Raw genomic sequence first — 22,344 nt, 5'->3', positions numbered from 1 at the left:
TTTTGGGGTGTGTCCTTTAAATGCAAATGAGCTGATTAAATGCAAACACTGATGGTTTGTTGAAATTGAAACTCAATTGTGCTGTCAATTTTCCTAAGTTACTGGGTTGATCTTTTTCACATTTTCACTGAAGCGCTGGGGACCCAATTATATCACTGAAACATAGGAAAAGTCAGATTTTCATGATATGTGAACTTTAAAGTATAGCAATATAATAATAAAATACCATAATAAATCTGAGAATTATCTTTTAATTAAGTGCAATAAACTTCATAACCATTTGTTTTATTACACACTCTGTGTAAGTTATAACGTAGCCTAGTTTCAACGTAAATGGGCACTAAGTTACAACTTACACACTACTATATGTTTTTGCATTGCACCATTACACTTAGTTTAAAGGAATAGTTCACTCACAATTTAAAATTTTGTTATAACTTGCCATTGTTTTGCTCATCCTGCACAAACCAATGGCACTAATACTTCCCTACAGTTTTAAATGACTTCATAATACAGAGCACAAACCATATAAAAAATAACTAACTATGTTATTACATGGATATGAGTTATTAAGATTCATATTTTGTGTAATGCAGAAAAATATCCAGTGAGGGTGGAAAATAATGAAAGATAAATTGTGATTAAAATTTCTTTAAGAAAGCCTTATATTATAAGGGATTATTTATACTGTAGGTCTATCCCTGTCGTATATTAGCTGACACAAGGTTGTTGTGTTGTTATGGGCAGTGTGAGATGTAGTCACATGTCTTGGGGCAAACAAGACAAACCAGTTCTGCTCTGACCTCGAGCTCACAACCCCAGATTATCGGGGGGTTTGAGACACACGCATAACATACGAGACACAACTTGCCTCTGGTTGCATCTGGTTACCACATTAACGAAAATTTTTCCCCCCAAACCAAAAAATGTCAAACATACTTACAAAAAGTAAATGGCATGTGGGCTGAAGAAAGTGTGCGGCAGTACATCACCTTGTTATAATTAAAAAATTTATATAATTTATGCAAAACATTCATTTGAGTCCAATGCACCGCCACACACAAAGACCTTTAAAGTGAATTAATCACTATAGCTGAGTAAAATTGGCAGGATTGGCAAATATAAATATAACTTAAACAGATTAGAAGCAATTTGGTATCGAAGTATATTGATCCAGTGGTTAGTGGTCTGTAAATGAGTACATTTATCACAGAAACAAGCCCACTGGAGTACCTTATTAATCTTTTGCTCAGGGCTATAACTAACAATCCTATGGTAACTTATCTTCATGATTTTAAACCATTGGTTATTATGGTAAAAACACAAAGCTACACACAAGCAACATTACTGACGTTGATGTGCTGACAGATCAGTGAGGGGAGGTTTTAATTTTTATTTGTGGTTGTTACGGTTTCAGACAGGCAAGACAAAGGTGAGGATCTACGTACAGTTTTAAAGTCTTTATTAAATCCAAATGGTAAAATAGGAACACAAGGCATGACAAAATATAGCACAACTACACAGAAGTAACACTTAACATTGTGGGCAGAGGCTGGGACCAGGGCAGAGCCGCGGGCAGAGGCTGGGACCAGGGGGAGCTGTGGTCAGAGACTGGGACCAGGGTGGAGCCACAGACCAGGGCAGAGGCTGGGACCAGGGCGGAGAAACAGACCAGGGCGGAAGCGCTGGCAGAGGCTGGGACCAGGGCGGGGGCGCGGGCGGAGGCTGGGACCAGGGCGGAGACGTGGGCAGAGACGCGGGCGGAGGCTGGGACCAGGGCGGAGGCTGGGACCAGGGCGGAGCCGCAGACCAGGGCAGAGCTGAACACCAGGGTGGAGGGCACGGGCAGAGGCTGGGACCAGGGCGGACGAGCGGCAGAGTCTGTGACCAGGGCGGAGGCTCGGGCGTAGGCTGTGACCAGGGCGGAGATGCGGGCGGAGGCTGGGACCAGGGCGGGGCCGCTTACCAGGGTGGAGGCTGGGACCAGGGTGGAGCCGCGGACCAGCCTTCCGCACAGACACCAATGAAGTGTCCACCAGATTTGAGACAAGCTGTCTGGTCTGGAAATTCACCAGAACCAATCAACATGGGAACTAATAAGAAAACAGAACAAGACTGACTACATAAGTAGGAACTCAAATACAAACCTAAAGTCCAAAATACAGAAAATAACTGTTACAGTGGTAATATTTTTTATTTTATTGATTTAGTTAACATTTTTTAAAAATGAAAAAATATACACTGCAATTGTATGGTTACATTTACTGGATCATGATCCTGCACCCGGTCTGCTATACTAAAATTTACATTCTAGACTTTATTTAAATCAATTATTTATCAATCTGTCAATTTTTCTGTCACAACCTTGAGTTATACCTTACATCCGGGTTGCCAAATAAATGTTTTTAAAGAAGATCAAGCAATCCGCCTCACCAACATAAGCCTTAAATTGGTGTACAGTAGCATATATACATACTGTACATTAATATCAATGTTTTTTTGTTTTGTTTTTTGAGGGGGGGGTATCTTGTATATGTTTTGGTCTTCTTACCTTCTTGACTACATTGTAGCAGGATCCTCATTTTAAGATACAACAATGAAAAACTTGCGCAACATACTATGGAAGCCCATTTCCACCACATAAGAATAAAACATGCTCTGGCAAATCATAATTTTAAGATAAAAGTCAAAATTATGAGATAAAAGTCATAATTATGAGATTAAAAAAGGCAAAGTTATTACTTTAAAAGTTAAAATTCTGAGCACGATTTTTTCTTATGTGGCAGGATGGGCTTCCATACAATACAAACATAGAAATAGGCTTTTGAATGTATTCCACATTTATTAAGCCACATTGTAATATTTTTTTGTTGTAAATTTCAGATTTGTAGGCTTTTCATATTGACATTTTGCCGTTGATCTTAATTTTATCATACATACATCCTACTGTAGTATAAAATAGCATCCCACCAAGTGTATCAAATATAAAAAAAGTTAATCTACTGAAAGCATAACCTTTACAATACAATAAAAGTAGTGTTGCACACACAGCATTGGCTAATAATTTCCTTCATTATTTACAATACATATTTAAAAAAAAATCTGTTAAAATCAGTTTATCCATATGCGCATCTATATTTAGGAGCGTTTGATAGCACACAGTTTGTGTGGTGATGGATTCAATGTCATTCCAACGATTCCTTTGAGGTCCAGTTCATCTCCAGACACTCCGGGTGGAGGAGTGAAGCGAAACATCTGAAGAAGGGAAGTGAAGAAAAGAAAGAGCTCCATCCTGGCTAAACTCTCGCCTAGACAAATCCTGCGGCCTGAGAGAGAGGGGGGGGGTAAGATTGTTCAAATGTATACATACTGCATGCACAACATCTGGTCTGGTCTAGATTTGAAAGTACCTGCAGAAAAGGGCATGAAAGCGTCGTTCTTAACAAACTGGCCCTTCTCATCAAGAAAGTGTTCTGGGAAAAAGCTGTGTGGTTTCTCCCAAACACTTTCATCCCTTAATACAGACGTCAATAGAGGAATTACAGTGGTACCCTAGAAAACAAACAAAAGACCAAATAACAACATGTAACGATTTTGTTTTTGTAAGTCTTCCTACTGTAAGCTACTTGAACCCAGTAGTAGTGAGGAGACATGTGCGCTTACAAGGACACTAAAGGCTTTAGTATATGTTGCTGAAACCGCTCTTGAGATAAGAAAGTAAACTTTTACACACTAGCTGGCCTTTATTGCACAAATATCTTTTTGACTGACCTTCTTGATGAAATATCCATTAAAGTTCACATCACAGCTGGTGGTATGTGGTAGATTCATGGGCACTATGTTGGCCAGTCTCTGTACTTCATGGATCACAGCATCTGTGTAAGGTAAATTTTTTCTGTCATCCACCATTGGCTGACGTCCACCGATCACTCTGTCAATCTCCTCTTGAACTCGATCTGCATACAAACACCGCACATTATTGATCCTTCACAAATGAATTCAGCCAGACTGAGGAAAGTCTTTTTACAGTACTGTGTTTTTACCTTGGATATGAGGGTATTTGGCCATAATCATCAGACCCCAGCGCAATGTTGTTCCTGTAGTTTCAGTACCAGCAACAAAAAGATTTACCACAGACATGAGAAGATTGTCCTGGTGGAAATGTGAGTCCTTCATGTTGGATTTCTGACAAATACAAAATCATTCATTTTAGGAACTCCATGAAGTCCTATCAACTAAACCCATCCAGGATCTGTTTGTGTAAGTGACTATTTCCTAACTTCCTTCTGTACAAAAAACTATGTTTAGCATGTGAAGGAAAACACTGTAAAAACATACCTCATCGCTTTGTTTTCGGATAAGGAAGGAGTCAACAAACCCTCTGCTGTCCTGTGGATTCAGGGTCTCTAACAGCTCAGAGGTCAACTGTGTTATTGACTCTAAGTTTTTTTGAGCATTTTTCACCATAGCCCTTTTGCTGTTCAGGAACGGACCCAGCCATGGAAATGTGTTATACATCTACAAGAAGAGAGTAGAGACAAACAACACGAATGGCAGAATTTTTGTGACAGCTTCAAAATTGACATTTATAAAATATCTAGAAGGCCTTATTTGGATAACACACCAAAGCGAATTTAATGATTTGCGCAAAAAGATTACATATAAAGTCAATGCAAAGACGTGAATAGACGCGGGCGATGCGAATTAAGGGAATTGGGTGGCATGAATACTGCGAAAACACACGTTATTCGTCTCAAACACATCTTCGCACAAGCTGAAAATATTCAACTCAAGTAAAAAATTAGCATGACACAAAGTTGAATCTCAAGAGTAATCTAGAGCAAGGAACGCGACCAATAAGTCAAAAAATGTCTCTGGCTAAAATATATCTTAAATATATGCTGTTAGTGCTGCCTCACGATTAGTCGCGACTAATCGTTTGCAGAATAAAAGTTTTTGTTTACTTAGTATATGTGTTTGTACTGTGTATAATAATTATGTATATATAAATACACACCCATACATGTATAATTTTATGAAAACCATATATTTATATAATAAATATTTATATTTATATATAATATAAATTATATATAAATATAAACATGTATATACACATGCAAATGTTTCTTAACTATATACATGCATGTGTGTGTGTGTGTGTATTTATACATAATTATTATACACAGTACACCTACATTTTTAAACAAAAACTTTAGTCTGCAAACTATTAGTCGCGGCTAATCGTGAGGCAGCACTATATGCTGTATACATTTTGTAGAAAGTAAAGCTTAATTACATTTTTGAATTTGAAAATATATTTAGTTTTAACCTTCATATATTAACATATATTTCAAAATGTATTTCAGGGGAAACAAATACATTTACATTTTTACAACCTATACGGCAAAAATATATTATTTCTGGCCAAAATATAAATGTTTTTATAAAATTATAAGTAGATTGTTAACCTTTTCAAATGCATTATAGTTGGTTTCATCGGACGCACGCGCATTGTCGCGGTTACGCGTCTGGTCAGGACCTCCGGTCTCTGTTTGTTTATTGGTCTGACAGAACTCTAGAACAAATACCTCATTGAAAAAAACAAATGTTTTGGTTTCCTCAGGACAGGGGGCGACGGTGATCATGAATCACCACTATGTAAAAGGAGGTTTGGCAGCTGGTTTGTAGTTAACATTGTTCACATTAATATTGGACACCTTTTACACAGTAACGTTAGCTCAGACTCTTTTTTATACCCATTAGCTATAAAATTTTAATAATGTTTTTTTAGCTTGTTATCAGAAATGAACAAGGACTCTATTGTTATTGATTCTTTGCGGAGCTTACCGGAATTTATGTTTGTTCCACAGAAAAGCCGTTTGTTTATGTTGTTACTGCCTTAACGGTCTATATGAATCAGAGCACTGCAGTTTTTACAAAAATATTTTTATTGTTCTACTGAAGAAAAAATATCACGAACAACACATCAGACAGTGGCGTGCGGTGACTTCTCTTTCAGGGTGGCATGAATGCAAAACTCATCAAAATGTGGCTCATCATATCAAAATATGTGTATTTTGATAAGTTAAATATAAAATATAAAGATAAGTTCATAAAGAAATCTGCAGTTTTATGTCTCTAACAAAGATGTAAAAGTGCAACTTTTAATGCAATAATACGGTATATCACCTTTAATGGCTCCTTTAATATATAAATGTTATATACACGCAGGTAAATGGCAACAATGCAATTTAAATTATTAAAAAATATTTTAAAATGATTAATCGACCCTACCAGAATAGAAACAGATCCACCAATCCAAACGTTTTCATTTGCCCTGTGAACCATTGCTGTGAAGCGAGGATCTGTGTATTCAAATCTGCTGCCATACACAATAGATGAGATAATGTTTGATACAGCGTAGTTCACGGGTTGAGTAGTATCGAATGCTTTTCCTGTAAAAACAAACAAACAAACTCTTTCAATTATTCTTCTAAAGTATGAACATGACTTCAGATGTCCAACTGTGTCTTGTCGTACCTTGAAACTTCTTAAATTCTTCTTTCAGATACTGAATTTCCTCCACAATTTTGTCTTCACATCCTCTCTTGCCCATCCCAAAGTCACGCAGGTTAGTCAGAGCGAAGCGTCTCATCTCTTTCCAGCTCTCTCCGTTGGCAGAGATGATCCCTGATAAAACACAAACATGTATTCTAGTATTAATTAATACATTCACACATACAGACCTACGGTACTCCAAACATCCAGATGATTGGTTAGAACATTGTCTTTCATTTTGGAGAAATCTGCCGTTATAAATGTGTACACTAAATTGTCGAAAACACAGTGAATATTGCAAATATGCGTTCTTCTTACCACATCCTTTATTAAGTAGTTTGAAAATAGGTCGAATATGTCGATCCCCAAACTCTTCTGCTCGGTTCACGAGCGCCTCTGTAATCGTTTTGTATCCGGTCAAGACCACAACTTTATTGGGACCCAAAAACACTTGGAATACGTTTCCATGTATTTTGGAAAGTTGGAGGATACAGAGTAAAACATGAGTAAAGAAATCTCTAAATGATGCTCTCATTCTTGTTAACTCATTCCCCACCACTGATGAGTTATCTTGTAAATTAAGAGAAAACATTTGCATGAAAAACATGCTCCTTATGAGTTTTTATGTTTATCTGTAACACCGCGATAATCCACTAGATACTCAATTTATAAAAAACTGAAGCAAAAAAGTATTTTTTAATTTTAAACTCAATGAATGTTTTGATAATCATTCTGAATGTGCTCTCTAACAAAAAATACCTACACAAAAATGCAATTATTTCAGCTTTTTGCTAAAAAAAAATAAGTCGGCAGCACAACTTTCAAAATAATGAGATTTTTTTTTCAAAAATTTTGATTTTCGTTTTTTTGCTGAATCTGTTAGTTAAGATCACAAAGAAGCCTCTCCATGTTTGAGATAGCAGTTTTTGTATATTTAAAAGCGTACATTTTGTGGTTGAAATCTGCTTGTTTTTCCTGAGATTGACTGTGTATATTTACATATAGATATGCGGCTTTTGTTTTGCCCCCGCCCCCAAAGGGAACAGCATGGCTACTTAATAGGGATAGTTCGCTGAAAAATGAAAATAGAAAATGTATGGTTTAAAACCTCCGTTCATCTTCGGAACACAGTTTAAGATGTTTTAACGTTAGATTTAGTCCGAGACCTTTCTGTCTCCTCCAATGAAAATCTATGTACGTTTTCCATGTCCAGAAAGGTAATAAAAACATCATCAAAGTAGTCCATGTGACATCAGTGGGTCAGTTAGAATGTGTTGAAGCATTGAAAATACATTTTGGTCCAAAAATAGCAAGAATTACGACTTTATTCAGCATTGTCTTCTCTTCCGGCTCTGTTGTGAACCGCATGAAGTGACATGACTGTAGTGATGCAGCTGACCTGTTCCTCAGACATGTTTGCTAAGTTTTTCTTCAAACTTACAGCGTGCGTCTCCCCAGACTGTAAACGAAGCTCGTGCGCACAAAAAAAAATTCAGTCAGCAGATAACAGATGACAGTCAGCCGCATCGTACGTCAGCTGCGTCACTGGCTTGTTCGACTTTATGCGGTAACCACAGTCGGATGACGTCTCATATACCCTTACATGTTACGATGTAAATAGTCCTCACATTGTATATTATATTCTATTACCAGACTTTCATGCGAAATCTGATGTAAACAATAGACTATGTATCTATATTTCACGGATTATACGCATTTGTGGACAAAAATGGTGATTGGATGATTCACACATCTGAAACCGACTGGATTCCACTTGTGATCAACACAAAGGTAAAAAGTTATGTTTATTTTTACATGTTGTCATCAGTACTTCTGTCATAAAATACTACATATGACGCTAGAACATCTGTTTCTCAAAACGGCTTTACAGGGGGTGTGGCTTAGCTAAATGAGATGTAAATGAGCCCTATTGTCTCCCCCAGCTGGAAAAAAGAGTACCTTTCAAGTCTTTATTTTCTCGGTTTAAGTTTTTCTGAGTTCCTACATTCAAATGGCCACAACTTCTCCAAATCGTATCAGATGTGTGTTACACATCATTGGAAAGCTTAGAAACTGCACTTTCAGAATCTGTGAATAACTCAAAATGCCCCAGATCCCACTTGTGTCCCTACTTTCCGTGCCTGGTCACATATTTATAAGTAGAGAAAAAATATATAGATAGGAAGAAACGTTTTTCCCGTTTTGTTTGTTTGTTTAATTATTTATTGTTTGTTTGAAAGCAATGTGTCTCTTCAGTCATTTGATTTGTTGTGAAAATCACAACAAATCGTAACAGGCAACTTTAAAAAAAAAGGCTGGTGGGGAATGCGTTAAGATGTCTCACCTCACAGAGAGAATCAAAGGGTCTTTTCAGGTCCAGCGTCAGCAGGTTTCCCAGCACCGGAAGTGGTTTGGGTCCTGGTGGATCTTTTCCTTCTTTGTGAGATTGGGAGTTGGATGAAAACACATATAAAACCAAAAACACAAGCAAGGCAGCCAGTATTGTACCACTGCTGGAAAACTGCAGAAGTGTCCCCACAACAGCCATCATTAAATCTGAGCGTCTGTGCTGCACAGGAATCTCTGAATGTGTGCAGGTAGAGGAAGGAGGGACCTTGTGTAAATCTAGTGTGTGGGGGCGTTATTCTCCAAAACAAATAAAAATTAAGAACAGAGGGCTGGTACGATCGTGCCAGCATTTCGATAACAACACCTTTTGATGAATGATTAAACTTTTTCAGCTTGTTCAACAAGACAACAAAAATATCTCCTAAAGCCATAGCTACAAGAGTGAAACATATTTGCAACCATATAATTGCTTATATATACAGTATAGTATACTGTACATATATACTTGATTCATAGATAATGTGATATTTTCTAAACTAGTCAATCTATGTCAATATATGCATTTGAACTCTGACACACAAATTTACCTTTGTCCCAAATTTGGTTTGGACTGTCATCTATCGGTGTGCCAAATGCCATAACTTTCCTACGTACGCTTCTTTGGGTTTCTGGGTTTGACTTCTAACAATAAGAACTTTCTGGAATAAAACTCACAGGTTAATGTGATGTTTCTCACACAGGTCATGTGTTATCTCCGTCACAATTTAAGATGTACTGACTTCTTACCTTTTTTGCACAACTGATTATGCAATGTTTGTGTCAGATGCTACACTGGATCAAAAGGTTAAGGATATAAAATCTGGATGACCTGTCTGTTTGTCATCCCATCCAGTCCAGTGGTTTATAACTGCTGGGTCATGAGCCAATTAATTACTCACGGGTTCTGATAGAGTCAGACAAAACAATGTTGAATGTTGACCATTCATTAACCATATTTGTGTGAAAGATCTCTGTATGTATGACAAGTATGACAATACCATATTTTCAACCTTAATCAATATTTCATGTATTTGTTTTTTATTGGTTTCTTTAGCCTGATGAACCAACTTTATTTTTAGTGTACATTTGTCCTATTGAAAACCACAATAACCTCTTACCACCTAGGGATGGGCATCGTTTGGGTTTTTTACCGGTGCCAAATCGATACGTTTAAAACGGTCCTAGTGCCCCTAAACCGATACTTAGCAAAAAAAGTCACATAATGCCTTTGGATGAAAGAACAGCTTTTTTACTGTTTTTTATTTATTTATTAAACAATATATTAAAGGACACAAATATATAAATGTACAAAATAAAACTTAACATAACAAACTGAAAACTAAGCAATAATTTAACAGTAATTCTAAATAATGTAACACTAAATAACAGCTATAAAACTAATAATAACATTAAAACAACATTCAGCAATTTTTTTTAAAGAAATATGACCAAATTTGCTTTCTCTGTCAAAATACAGCACCTCTCCTGACTTATTGGATGTCCTGCACAGGAGAAAACTCCCTCAGATGGTGTCGGTGAGGCCTGTACACACAGGTATGTGTTAATGCAAATCTGGTCTTGTCAGATGGAACTGAAGACAGACCTCTGTAGATTTCAGTCTCTTTCTGGACCTGTTCAGCTTAAACATAAAAGTAGTGTTTAGACAACGCTTAACACTTCATTCATTTAAAAAAAAACTATGTTAAGACTACGAACTTACATGTTCAACAGCTTTCTTCTCATCATGGTCATCTGATCCTTCTTTCTCATCAATGTCTTGAAGGCTCTCCATTTGTACCTGTAGGAAAAATGTTTCACACTGTACTGTTTACATTTAAATTGCAAACTGCTGCTTTCTCCAGCCAGCCGCAGGCAGCATCAGCAACACATTCAAGTTTGCCTTTGAAGCGAGGATCCATCAAAGTAGCCTTCTCAAGAAAGTTTTGAATATATCTTCATACTGAATTTTTTTAATGTATTTTAGGCCGTTTACATAAGAGCATTTGCGTTTTAAAATGGCATTTTAAAATGAAAACGATCCTTGTTTATACTGGCATTTTAAAAAGAATCTTCATCCACTCTATACACGACCATAAACGCATGACACATGACCAATCACGCTTACCTTTGCGCATTTATGCAGCCTAGGGGTGTGCAATATTGACAAAAATTCATACCTGGATCCTTTGCCGGCAACTACAACAGACACTATTTTTGAACCTATAAAAATGTGTTTGGGAAAGTCTTATATTGTTCTAGCTCCCCCCAACAACATATTAATATGATTAATAGGTTAATGTTGATGTTATAAACCAAACAGAAAGGAACATAATAACATTGGTGAAGTATAGCTTTAGCCTACATAAATGCTTATTGTTCAATTTCAGCCATTTCACGCTGTTATATTTATAATAGTTAATTGTTCATATTTATGATCTTAGAGTCCATATGAAAATTTTCATAAAAACTGACTGTATTCTTCAGAAAAACACCAAATACCTTATCTTCCCTGTCGGTGTTCAGATAGCATGTCTGCAGCGTTTGCGAACGACTCCGTTTATGAGGGTTGAAAACGCTGGTGTAGTGTAAATGAAAGGCGTAAACATAGCAAAAGTAATGCGTTGTAAAGGATAAACGCATTAATGTAAACATAGCCTTAGACTCTTTTTTGTAATGCAATTCTATTTAACCCAGTCAATGTAGTATAAGTACCTAGTAGAAGTATAGACGAAACCAACATTTTCTTTTAGCCAAACCCATTTCAAACAAAGTTATCTTGTTATATTATTGATACCTTATAGAATCAAGAATACATCCATTCCAGACATGAAACATGCTGATTTGAATTTACTAGTGCCTCTTTCTCAATCGTAGCGTACATGGGTTCTGCTTGTGTCTAAGTGCTTGTGACACTGCCGTGATTGGATAGTGCAAATTATGGGGTGGTATTATTAAAATAAGATCCACTTCTGACATCACAAGGGGAGCCAAATTTCCATGACCTACTTTTTCACATGCTTCCAGAGAATGGTTTACCAAAACAGTTACTGGGTTGATCTTTTACACATTTTCTAGGTTGAAAGAAGCATTCGAGACCCAATTATAGCACTTAAACATGAAAAAAGTCAGATTTTCATGAAATGTCCCCTTTAAAACACAGGGCCATATGATCAATGTACTGTCTGTATCTGACCAAAGATTGGTATTTGTTTTTATTTAATTGATTTAGTTTATTTTTTAGAAATAAGGATGTTTTTTACGCGGAACTCGGTAGGAAAACAGTGCAGTTGTTACATTTAGGCCTTTTGAATTAGAAATGGATACTGTGATCCTGCACTCTGCCTGCTATACTAAAGTTCACATTCTAGACTTCATTTAAATCAATAATTTAGCAATCTGTCAATTATTCCGTTGCAACTTTGAGTTATATGGAGAAATTGACTTGTAGAAATTGACTTGAGTTATATGTGGAAATTGACTCAATTTATAAGGGATTTAAGCTAACAACTTTTATCCGGGTTGCCATATAAGCTCTCGGAGAGGATCAGGAGAGGATATGACTTTAAAAGTAATAATTTTGACTTATTTTTTATAACTATTATTTACCTGACCATGATTTTTTTCATATGTGGCGGGATGGGCTTCCATACAATACATACATGGAAACAGGTTCCACCAAATTAATAAAAACAGATTCTACAGTCAGTCTATTTATTAGCTGAGGTGTAAATCATTGAAGGTCTTGTGTTAAATTAATTCAATGTGTCCTATTCAATTTGTGTCACAGTTACACAATTTACCAAAGGCAGTTAATCATTTTATTGTTTATCTTTATAACTGCATTTTATCAAAATATCTGAATGTGGCGATACCAAGTAAGGAAATATGTCTAGAATAATCTGACTACGCCACCCTGGATAAAATACCAGGGAAAAACCAACCCAGGCACACAGGTAAAGTCTACCAATTGAAGGCAAAGGAAAATGGAGACGTGCGTATCAGTACAAAATTATATTTTATTATAAAATATGTAAAATGTTGTCATGCTTTCGCACAAACCCCCAACAATTAATGAAACTCTAGGGCCAGGATCAGTGGGAACAGGGCAGGCCCACTGCAACCATGGAGGTTGTCTAGATGCACCCCAATTCACACCACAGCAATTTCCCTGCACACCCCAGGAACATGTGTCACTACACAGCACACCGTGAACTACGCCACTCCCTGGAAGCAGCAAGCCCCCCCTGCTCCACACGAGTCCGTGTAGGCCCTTAAAAAAAAGAAACAAAATATCAATTTTACACACTATAAATAATCCAATCACACATACAAATGTGGGGACAACAATTTGCAATTTAACCCCAGGCAACAATCGGTGGGTCAATGCCTATAAAACACTGAAACAACACGGGACAACTCACAATACACAAATCATGGTAAAGAAAATTAGAAAGTAAATCAAACCATACCACACACCAAGTATACAAATCACAGACAAACTAATATAAATGAAATACACAACATTACACAAAAAGAGGGCCACGCCACTAAGAAAGTCCAGCTGAAGTAATTTGACAACACCCTCGGGGGTGGTCGAACGGCAAATGCTGCGGAGACCCGTAACATACGCCCACTCAGAGCATTCATGCACAAGAGCAAAACAGCAACGATGTCATAACTCCTCGGCAAAAGCCAAACATACCGGGAGAGAAACAGCACCAGGATCCGGAAATGCCAGGGAGAACGAGAAGCATCCCACACCAGCGAACTCTCTAACTGTCACAATAAAAGTCCTTAAATAGTATACACGCCGCCACCCCATTGGTTCTGCCGACTACACTCGACCCAACCAATAGAAAGAACACAAAAACTACTCCAATCATATACCCAGCATTACATCAACCAATTAAATACAAGCCTCATACTACATGAACAAATATGAAACTAATCTACTCAAAGCAACCTTTATGATACAATAAAAGTAGCATTGCACATTGTTGGGCAATAATTTCCTTCATTATTTACAATAGATATTTACATTTTGTGTGTTTTGTAAAATTAGTGCTAAAATCTGTTTATCCCTATGCACATCAATATTCAAGAACGTTTGACGGCACACAGTTTGTGTGGTGATGGATTCAATGTGATTCCAACGACTCCCTTGAGATCCAGTTCATCTCCAGACACTCCGGGTGGAGGAGTGAAGCGGAAGATCTGAAGAAGGGAGGTGAAGAACAGAAAGAGCTCCATCCTGGCCAAACTCTCTCCTAGACAAATCCTGCGGCCTGAGGGGGGAGAAAGATTGCTCAAATTGATACATATTGTACTGCAAGCACAACATCTTGTCTGGTGTAGATTTGAAAGTACCTGCAGAAAAGGGCATGAAAGCGTCGTTCTTAACAAACTGGCCCTTCTCATCAAGAAAGTGTTCTGGATAAAAGCTGTGTGGTTTCTCCCAAACACTTTCATCCCTTAATACAGACGTCAACAGAGGAATTACAGTGGTACCCTAGAAAACAAACAGAAGACCAAATTACAACATGTAACGATTTTGCTCTTGTAAGTCTTCCTACTGTAAGCTACTTGAACCCACTAGACATGGGGAGACATGTGCGCTTACAAGGACACTAAAGGCTTCAGTATACTGTATGTTGCTATAGCACCTCTTGAGATGAAAAAGTGAACTTTTACTTTTTACACATACTTTATATCTTTTTGACTGACCTTCTTGATGAAATATCCATTGAAGTTCACATCACAGCTGGTCGTATGTGGCAGATTCATGGGCAATATGTTGGCCAGTCTCTGTACTTCATGGATCACAGCATCTGTGTAAGGTAAATTTTTTCTGTCGTCCACAATTGGCTGACGTCCACCGATCACTCTGTCAATCTCCTCTTGAACTCGATCTGCATACAAACACGTCACATTATTGATCCTTCGAAAATTATTTCAGCTGAACTGAAGAAAGTCTTTATACAGTACTGTATTTTTACCTTGGATATGAGGGTATTTGGCCATAATCATCAGAGCCCAGCGCAATGTTGTTCCTGTAGTGTCAGTACCAGCAATGAAAAGACTTACCACAGAGATGATAAGATTGTCCTGGTGGAAATGTGAGTCCTTCTTGTTGAATTTCTGACAAAACAAAAAACATGTAATCATTTTACCAACTTTATGAGGCTACAAAGTCCTATCAACTAAACCCATCCTTTAAACTTCCTCCTGTAAAAAAAATCAATGTAAAGGTTTTTAGCATGTGAAGCAAAACACTGTATTTCCGTACCTCGTCGCTCTGTTTTCGGATGAGAAAGGAGTCAACAAATCCTCTGCTGTCCTGTGGATTCAGGGTCTCTAACAGCTCAGAGGTCAACTGTGTTATTGACTCTATGTTGTTTTGTGCATTTTTCACCATAGCCTTTTTGCTATTCAGGAATGGACCCAGCCATGGAAATGTGTTATACAGCTACAAGAAGAGAGTAAAGACAAACAACATAAATGGCAGAAATTTTGAAGTGACATTTATTAAATATCTAGAAAGCCTTAGACCCCTTTTATGACCTTTATTAGGAGATGAATAAATGACTTTACACGTTATCATTAACTCACCATAACTCAGCAAAAATCATAATATCAAAAAATATTTTGAAAAAATACCCGTAGAAAGAGCTACCGTAGAAAGACCTACTATTGAACATAAATAAAATGTGCAAAAGATATGCAAGTAAAATTTTCAACATGATTAAATGCTAAAACTAGTTGTTCAGATAGAGCTTGAAAAAAATGTCACCAAGACCACGTCTATGGGTTCAAGAATAACAAAATACTGGCCATTTGAAACTCTAAAGTCATCATTTTATTTTGTCCCATTGTTTTCCATTTTGCGGGTGGTAAAACTATTGTGCACATCGTTAAAATGTATTGACATTTCGTTCACTTGTAGTTTATCAATTAAAGTAAATGTATAATACATTTTCAATAATGTTTTTACTCTGCACATCGCCTGAGGAAATCCGAAGTTGCGTCAAGGGGAACCAAACTGATAGGAGCGATAGCATTGTCGCGCGATTGTCGCGTACCTTTTGGAAAAAGCCTGCGTCTGACCTGCAGCGATATCATTCTGGCTTGGTGAGATGTCAGCCAAGTGAGTCCTCTGATTCTGACCTTGTTCTTTTACTACTCAGAGTCTAAAACCATGAGGGCATATTAACTGTTCATTTTAACCGAGCAGCTATGGTTGCGCATTTCACACACAAACACACACCTCTCCAGACCACGTTGAGTTGATGACGCTGACAGCAGCAAAAGCGACAACGCATGGACTTTTAACTTGTAAAACTCAAGGGTGTATGGGTAATGTAGTCTCTGCTCTCGGTTGGATGAATAAGGAACCGTACAAAGCGGCAGCGCAGCCAAAGGATTATGAGCGTTCCGGTATGCTAAAAGCACGTTCTGGATGCACAGAGAGGTGGTGGTAAGCTCAAGAGCTATATTTGGAAGTGACGGTACTGAGTACCGGCGTGTACCGGCCCACTTAAAGCACTGAAGGGAGCTAACTAAAACTACTTAATGCCCTTTTCAATGGTCTACCTGTAAGCTCCATCTCCAGGTTACAATATATCCAAAACTCAGCTGCTAGACTACTCACTCACACTAAGCGTTCTGCTCACATCACTCCAATTTTGAAAGATCTCCACTGGCTTCCGGTAGTCTATCATATTAAATTCAAAATCCTACTGCTTACCTTTAAATCTTTGCATGGTTTGGCTCCCCCTTATCTCTGCAATATGCTTGTTCCCTACACCCCAACTCGCTCACTACATTCCTCTGACTCTAGTCTTCTTGTTATCCCTCGGTATTGCCTTTCTTCAATGGGGGGCAGATCTTTCTCTACTTTTGCACCCAAACTTTGGATTTCTCTTCCCCGCTCCCTCTGCAGTGTTAATAATATAACTGATTTAAAATCATTACTCAAAACCCACCTGTTTTCTTAATGCTATCTCCCTGAATGTTATGTTATGTCTCTTAATTTCTGTTTTGTATTTTTGGACTTGTCTCTATATGCCACCCTGTACTTAAGTGTCCCTTATCATTGTCATCTTGTAAATTTTTTTATGTAAAGCGTCCTTGAGCTCTGGAAAGGCGCTATATAAATAAAACGTATTATTCTTATTATTACACCAAAGAGTGAAAACCCTCTATTTTAATGTATAAAGTTTCCTGGTGGATGGCGCTTCAGAGTTCAAAATGGTTTCTATATGATTCACGTTCAAATAATCTACATCAGTGGTTCTCAACTCCAGTCCTCGGGCCCTCCCTCCCAAAATGTTTGAGATGTCTCCTTATATGAAACACCTGATTCCACCCAGTAGGCTCCTTCCAGAATGTTTGAAACTTTTCCATAATTAACAAACTTACAAGCTGATAAACTGAATCAGGTGTTTTATATATAGAGACATCTAAAATGTTCTGGTAGGGGGGCCCGAGGACTGTAGTTGAGAATCACTTTGTAACTACAACCAGCAGTAAACAATCAGCAATCAGGTTTCCACCTGATGAGCATTAATGGAAACCTATATAGACTAGCAATCAACTCACCCATCCTCAATAGTTTTAGCATCCCTCCACCACCCCATCTTTGCAATCTTGCCTGGTCAGCTTCCTAGCCAGAATGGGGGGGGGTGTTCTGGGTTCAGGCCTAAAGCAGAGCCCGGAGCCCTCTCCTTGCCAGGAAGCGCTCTGGGCTCGGGCCAATACTGAGCTCGGAGACCTGTCCTCAGACAGCACGCCAAATGCACATTCCAATAACTCTATCTGACTTATTTGTAAGTGTGAATTCATGAAAACCTCACCAGAGAGATCCTGGTCTAGAAGTTCATGCCCTTCAGGGGCCAAACCCATAGTTTACACAATTCTGTAAATATTGCACCCCCAGCCTGAGTTAGAAGATCCCTCCGGATGTGAATCTCCCAAGGCAGGCCTGCCACGAGGTCTAGGACATTTGAAACCAAACTCTCTCCACCACTCCTGGAAGCAGAGCAATCATCAAAAAAGCATACAGGCATCGTCTCGGCCATGCTTGTACCATAGCGTCCAAGCCCAATGGTGCTGGATGAGTCAAAGAAAACCATAACTGGCAGTGGGTTGTCTCTCGGGATGCGAACGGGTCTGCTTCCGCTCGACTTTATCTCTCCCAAATCTGCTCCACCACCTCAGGGTGGAGTTTCCATTTCCCGGGTCTCAACCCCCATCTGTACAGGATGTCTGCTCCCACATTCTGTATTCCAGGGATATATATTGCTCTGGGCGACAGAAACTTATTCTGGGCCCAGAGAAGAACCTGATGCGGCAGTCTGGACAAACGACGTGACCTCAGGCAACCCCGATGATTTATATAAGAGACCACTTTCGTATTGTCTGTTCTCAACGGAACATGATGGCCTCTGAGAACTGGGAGGAAGTACCTTAATGCTTTTACCACAGCTAACATCTTTAGACAATTTATTTGCCAAGTGAACTGCCTTCCACGACTGACCCCCAGCCTGCAAGGGATGCATCTGTCGAAATTGTTCACATTGCACCTCTAGGCCATTGTCAGGCCATTGTTCAGGAACCTGGGATTTCTCCATATTTTCAGGGAATGAAGCCACCTGCGCTTTACCCTGATTATCCAAAATGGAAAACCCTTTGCTTACACTACTGTAACAGCCTCATCTGCAGCAGACCAATAAGAATTATGTTGGATGCTGTTGCCATTAGACCCAATACTCTTTGAAAATATTTTACAGTGTAGGCCTGACCTAGCTTCATTCTGGATACTGTTGCCAGGATCGATTGGACTCGCGCAGGAGACAGGCGTGCCTGCATCAATAATGAGTCCCATACTAGCCCCAGAAAGAAACCATGCTGCTCTTTTTGGAATTCAGCCGAAGCACAGATGTTTCATATGGCCAAGGATAACATGCACCAGCCGCTGACATATATTCTTTACCTACCATGCCTGAAGTAATACGGCATGGTTTATTTGGTAGTAAAAAAATTTTTAAAGAAGATGTTGACTCGAAGAAAAACATAATGCGCTAATGTTTCTTTGACTTTAGGAAGTGGCCATATCCATGTTTTTTATACCCCTGTATGTGTGAGAAACTTGTATGTACTTGTGGATTTATTCTGACAGAAAAGAGTTTCTTCCATGATCTAGCAACCTCAGTGTGCAGATCAGGAAAAAGGAAAGGCCTCTGCATGTTGGTTGTACTTTGTTTAGAAACCTCTCATCCAGTTTACTCGTCTTTTCACTCTATTGACTTTCGACTGGTCACTTAATTTTTTCTACAGCGAGAGTTATAACATCCACCAGCTAACCATAACCCACAGGATGAATTAATAGTTTCCTCATTTTTTTTATTGTCTCATTGCCCATTACATCTATTTCTTCTAAGCTCGAGCAGTCTAGCATGCTACCGGTTGGAGTGGTAGAAGTCAACTTTCGGGTTCCCGCACTCTTCCGGGAAACGATGGAGACAGAGGGTAGTGAAAGGACTAAAGCTGTCTTGACTCTCTCTGCTAACTCCATCTGCGGACCCCACAACTGCAGCGGTCACGCCGCCTCAGCAAATGTTGGCCCAGAGCCGTAAGGAACGCAAACATTACCCTCCTCATCAAATACGGAGACAAAGGAGTGAAGCGTCTTTTAAGCGTGTTCCCATGGTGCCATTGCATGATGCACCGTTGAAGTTCCCTCGAAACGGAACCTCAATTGCTTTTTAACAAACATAAAGATAAGTCCATAAGAAAACCTACAGTTTTATGTTTCAAACAAAGATGGCGATAGAGAGTAAAAGTTGCATTTTAGTGCAATATTATGATGAATGGCTTAAGTAAATGGCAGCAATGCAATTAAACGTATTTAAAATGATAGATTGATCCTAAAAAGAATACCAGCAGAGAAACAGATCCACCAAGCCGAAGGTTTTCATTTGCCCTGTCAACCATTGCTGTAAAGCGAGGATCTGTGTATTCAAATCTGCTGCCATACATAATAGATGAGATGATGTTTGATACAGCGTAGTTCACGGGTTGAGTAGTATCGAAGGCTGTCCCTATAAAAACAAACAAACAAACTCTCTCAATGAATCTTATAAAGTACGAGCATGACTTCAGATGTCCAACTATGTATTGTCGTACCTTGAAACTTCTCAAACTCTTTTTTCAGATACTGAATTTCCTCTATGATTTTGTCTTCACTTCGTCTCTTGCCCATCCCAAAGTCACGCAGGTTAGTCAGAGCGAAGCGTCTCATCTCTTTCCAGCTCTCTCCATTAGCAGTGGTGATCCCTGATCAAAACACAAACACTTATTCTAGTATAAATACTAATGTCACGCATACAGAAAAAACTGCACCCCAAATACCCATTTGATTGATTAGACATTGTCTGGGAGAACTCTGCCCTTATAAATGTGTGCACTAGATGGTCGATGGTCAAGGTAAATACTGCAAGTATACATACTTCTTACCATGTCCTTTATTAAGTAGTTTGAAAATAGGTTGAATATATCGATCCCCAAACTCTTCTGCTCGGTTCACGAGCGCCTCTTTAACTGTTTTGTATCCGGTCAAGACCACAATTTTTCTGGGACCAAAAAACACTTGGAATACGTTTCCATATGATTTGGAAAGCTGGAGGTAGCAGAGTAAAACATGAGTAAAGAAATCTCTGAATGATGGGCTTATTCTTGTTAAGATGTCTCACCTCACAGAGAGTATCAAAGGGTCTTTCCAGGTCCAGCGTCAGCAGGTTTCCCAGCAGTGGAAGTGGTTTGGGTCCTGGTGGATCTTTTCCTTCTTTGTGAGATTTGGAGTTGGATGAAAGCACATATAAAACCAAAAACACAAGCAAGGCAGCCAGTATTGTACCATTGCTGGAAAACTGCAGAAGTGTCTCCACAACAGGCATTATTAAAACTGAGCGTCTGTGTTGCACAGGAATCACTGAACGTGTGTCTGCTGCATTCATACATTTATAGCAGATACCGGAGGTAGGGACCTTGTGTTAATCATTCTCCAAAACGGGCTGAACGATAATGTCAGCATTTAGATATAGGACACACTTTGATGAATGATTAAACTTCTTCAGCTTGTTTAACAAGACAACAAAAATATCTCCTAAAGCCATAGCTACAAAAGTGTAACATATTTGCACCATATTATTTTTTTTATATATAGTACAGTATACATACATACTTGATTCGTAGATAATGTGATATTTTCTAAACTAGTCAATCTATGTAAATGTGTGCACTTGAAGACTGACAGATCTCACCTTTGTCCTGAATTTGGTCTGGTAAAATTTTGGACTGTTGTCTACCTGTGCGCCAAATGCCATAACTTTCTTACGTACGCTTCTATGGGTTTCGTGGATTGACCTCTGACAATAAGAACCTTCTGGAAAAAAACTCACAGGTTAATGTGATGTTTCTCACACAGGTCATGTGTTACCTCTGTCACAGTTTAAGCTGTACTGACTTCTTACCTCTTTTACACCTGATTATGCAATATTTGTCTGAGAGATGCTACATTCGATCAAAGGGTTTAGGATATAAAAACTGGATGACCTGTCTGTTAATCTGTGTGTGTCATCCCATCCAGTCCAGTGGTTTATACACCAATTACTCACGATTTCTGGTAGAGTCAGATAAAACAATGTTGAATGTTGACCATTCATTAACCATGCTTGTGTTCTGACTCAAAGATCTCTACGCAAGTATGACAAATCCTCAAATAAATGTAATGGTTTCAATAAAAATGTTGTTGGTTGTAATGGAAACTATAATGGCCTCTGTGGATCTCTACTTGTATATGTGGTGTGTTAGGTTCTATGAGTGGGATCCATACAGTATGCAGAGTTTGGGGGGGGCAGGGGGGCACTGCCCCTTATGAGTTTTGTTTTAGCTATTAGTAAAATAAAATGAATACAGTTCATTCCCTAATACAATTCGGGCTAATACTTTATAGGTAAATCCATTTTTTAACAGTATAAATCACTAAAGTACATATAAAAAGCAATACTGTCATGTATTCTATATGTGATATTTATTAAATATTTCAGAATTTTCCTGTTTTCAATGTTAATTCTAAAACTATTATAAAACTATTCATATACAAATGACTATGCCTGTTTAAGGTGCTTCAGGTGTGTTTGAAGGCCATTTGTTTTGGGTATTTCTATTCTGACACCCAACAGCACAACAATACATTTTCTAGTGGGTTATCCTGCCCATTTCACTTGTGTATAATTAATTTCCGTAATAAATAAAAGTGTACCATTCATTCCACCACTAGGTGGCACCCTCTCCCCAACTGGACTACGGACACACACTCTACTTCTTCATTCCCTT

At 38.4% G+C, this 22,344-nt stretch overlaps 1 protein-coding gene across 2 annotated transcripts; it reads right to left on the bottom strand.

Moving 5' to 3' along the window:
* Positions 1 to 3,098: 3,098 nt before the first annotated feature.
* On the bottom strand, positions 3,099 to 22,219 carry LOC135734221 (cytochrome P450 2K1-like). Of its 2 annotated transcripts, XM_065253142.1 has the most exons (14): positions 20,700 to 22,219; positions 20,464 to 20,626; positions 20,134 to 20,283; positions 19,888 to 20,048; positions 15,236 to 15,415; positions 8,906 to 9,082; positions 6,880 to 7,042; positions 6,544 to 6,693; positions 6,298 to 6,458; positions 4,339 to 4,518; positions 4,044 to 4,185; positions 3,772 to 3,956; positions 3,411 to 3,552; positions 3,099 to 3,326 (listed from the first exon to the last, which is right to left on the bottom strand). In XM_065253142.1, the coding sequence occupies exons 1-14, from the start codon at positions 20,961 to 20,963 to the stop codon at positions 3,139 to 3,141; spliced, it is 2,406 nt and encodes an 801-aa protein (XP_065109214.1). In that variant the 5' UTR covers positions 20,964 to 22,219; the 3' UTR covers positions 3,099 to 3,138. The 2 variants fall into 2 exon arrangements, 1 of the variants encoding a protein (XP_065109214.1); XR_010527206.1 differs by lacking the exons at positions 3,099 to 3,326; positions 3,411 to 3,552; positions 3,772 to 3,956; ... (4 more) ...; positions 6,880 to 7,042; positions 8,906 to 9,082 and adding exons at positions 12,665 to 12,805; positions 13,878 to 14,234; positions 14,317 to 14,458; positions 14,674 to 14,858; positions 14,946 to 15,087.
* Between the last annotated feature and the right edge of the window lie 125 nt (positions 22,220 to 22,344).

The sequence above is a fragment of the Paramisgurnus dabryanus genome, chromosome 3, assembly GCF_030506205.2.
Source record: "Paramisgurnus dabryanus chromosome 3, PD_genome_1.1, whole genome shotgun sequence".
NCBI lineage: Eukaryota > Metazoa > Chordata > Actinopteri > Cypriniformes > Cobitidae > Paramisgurnus > Paramisgurnus dabryanus.
The sequence above is the reverse complement of the archived record's forward strand: the minus strand, read 5'-3'. Positions and strand labels throughout refer to the sequence as shown.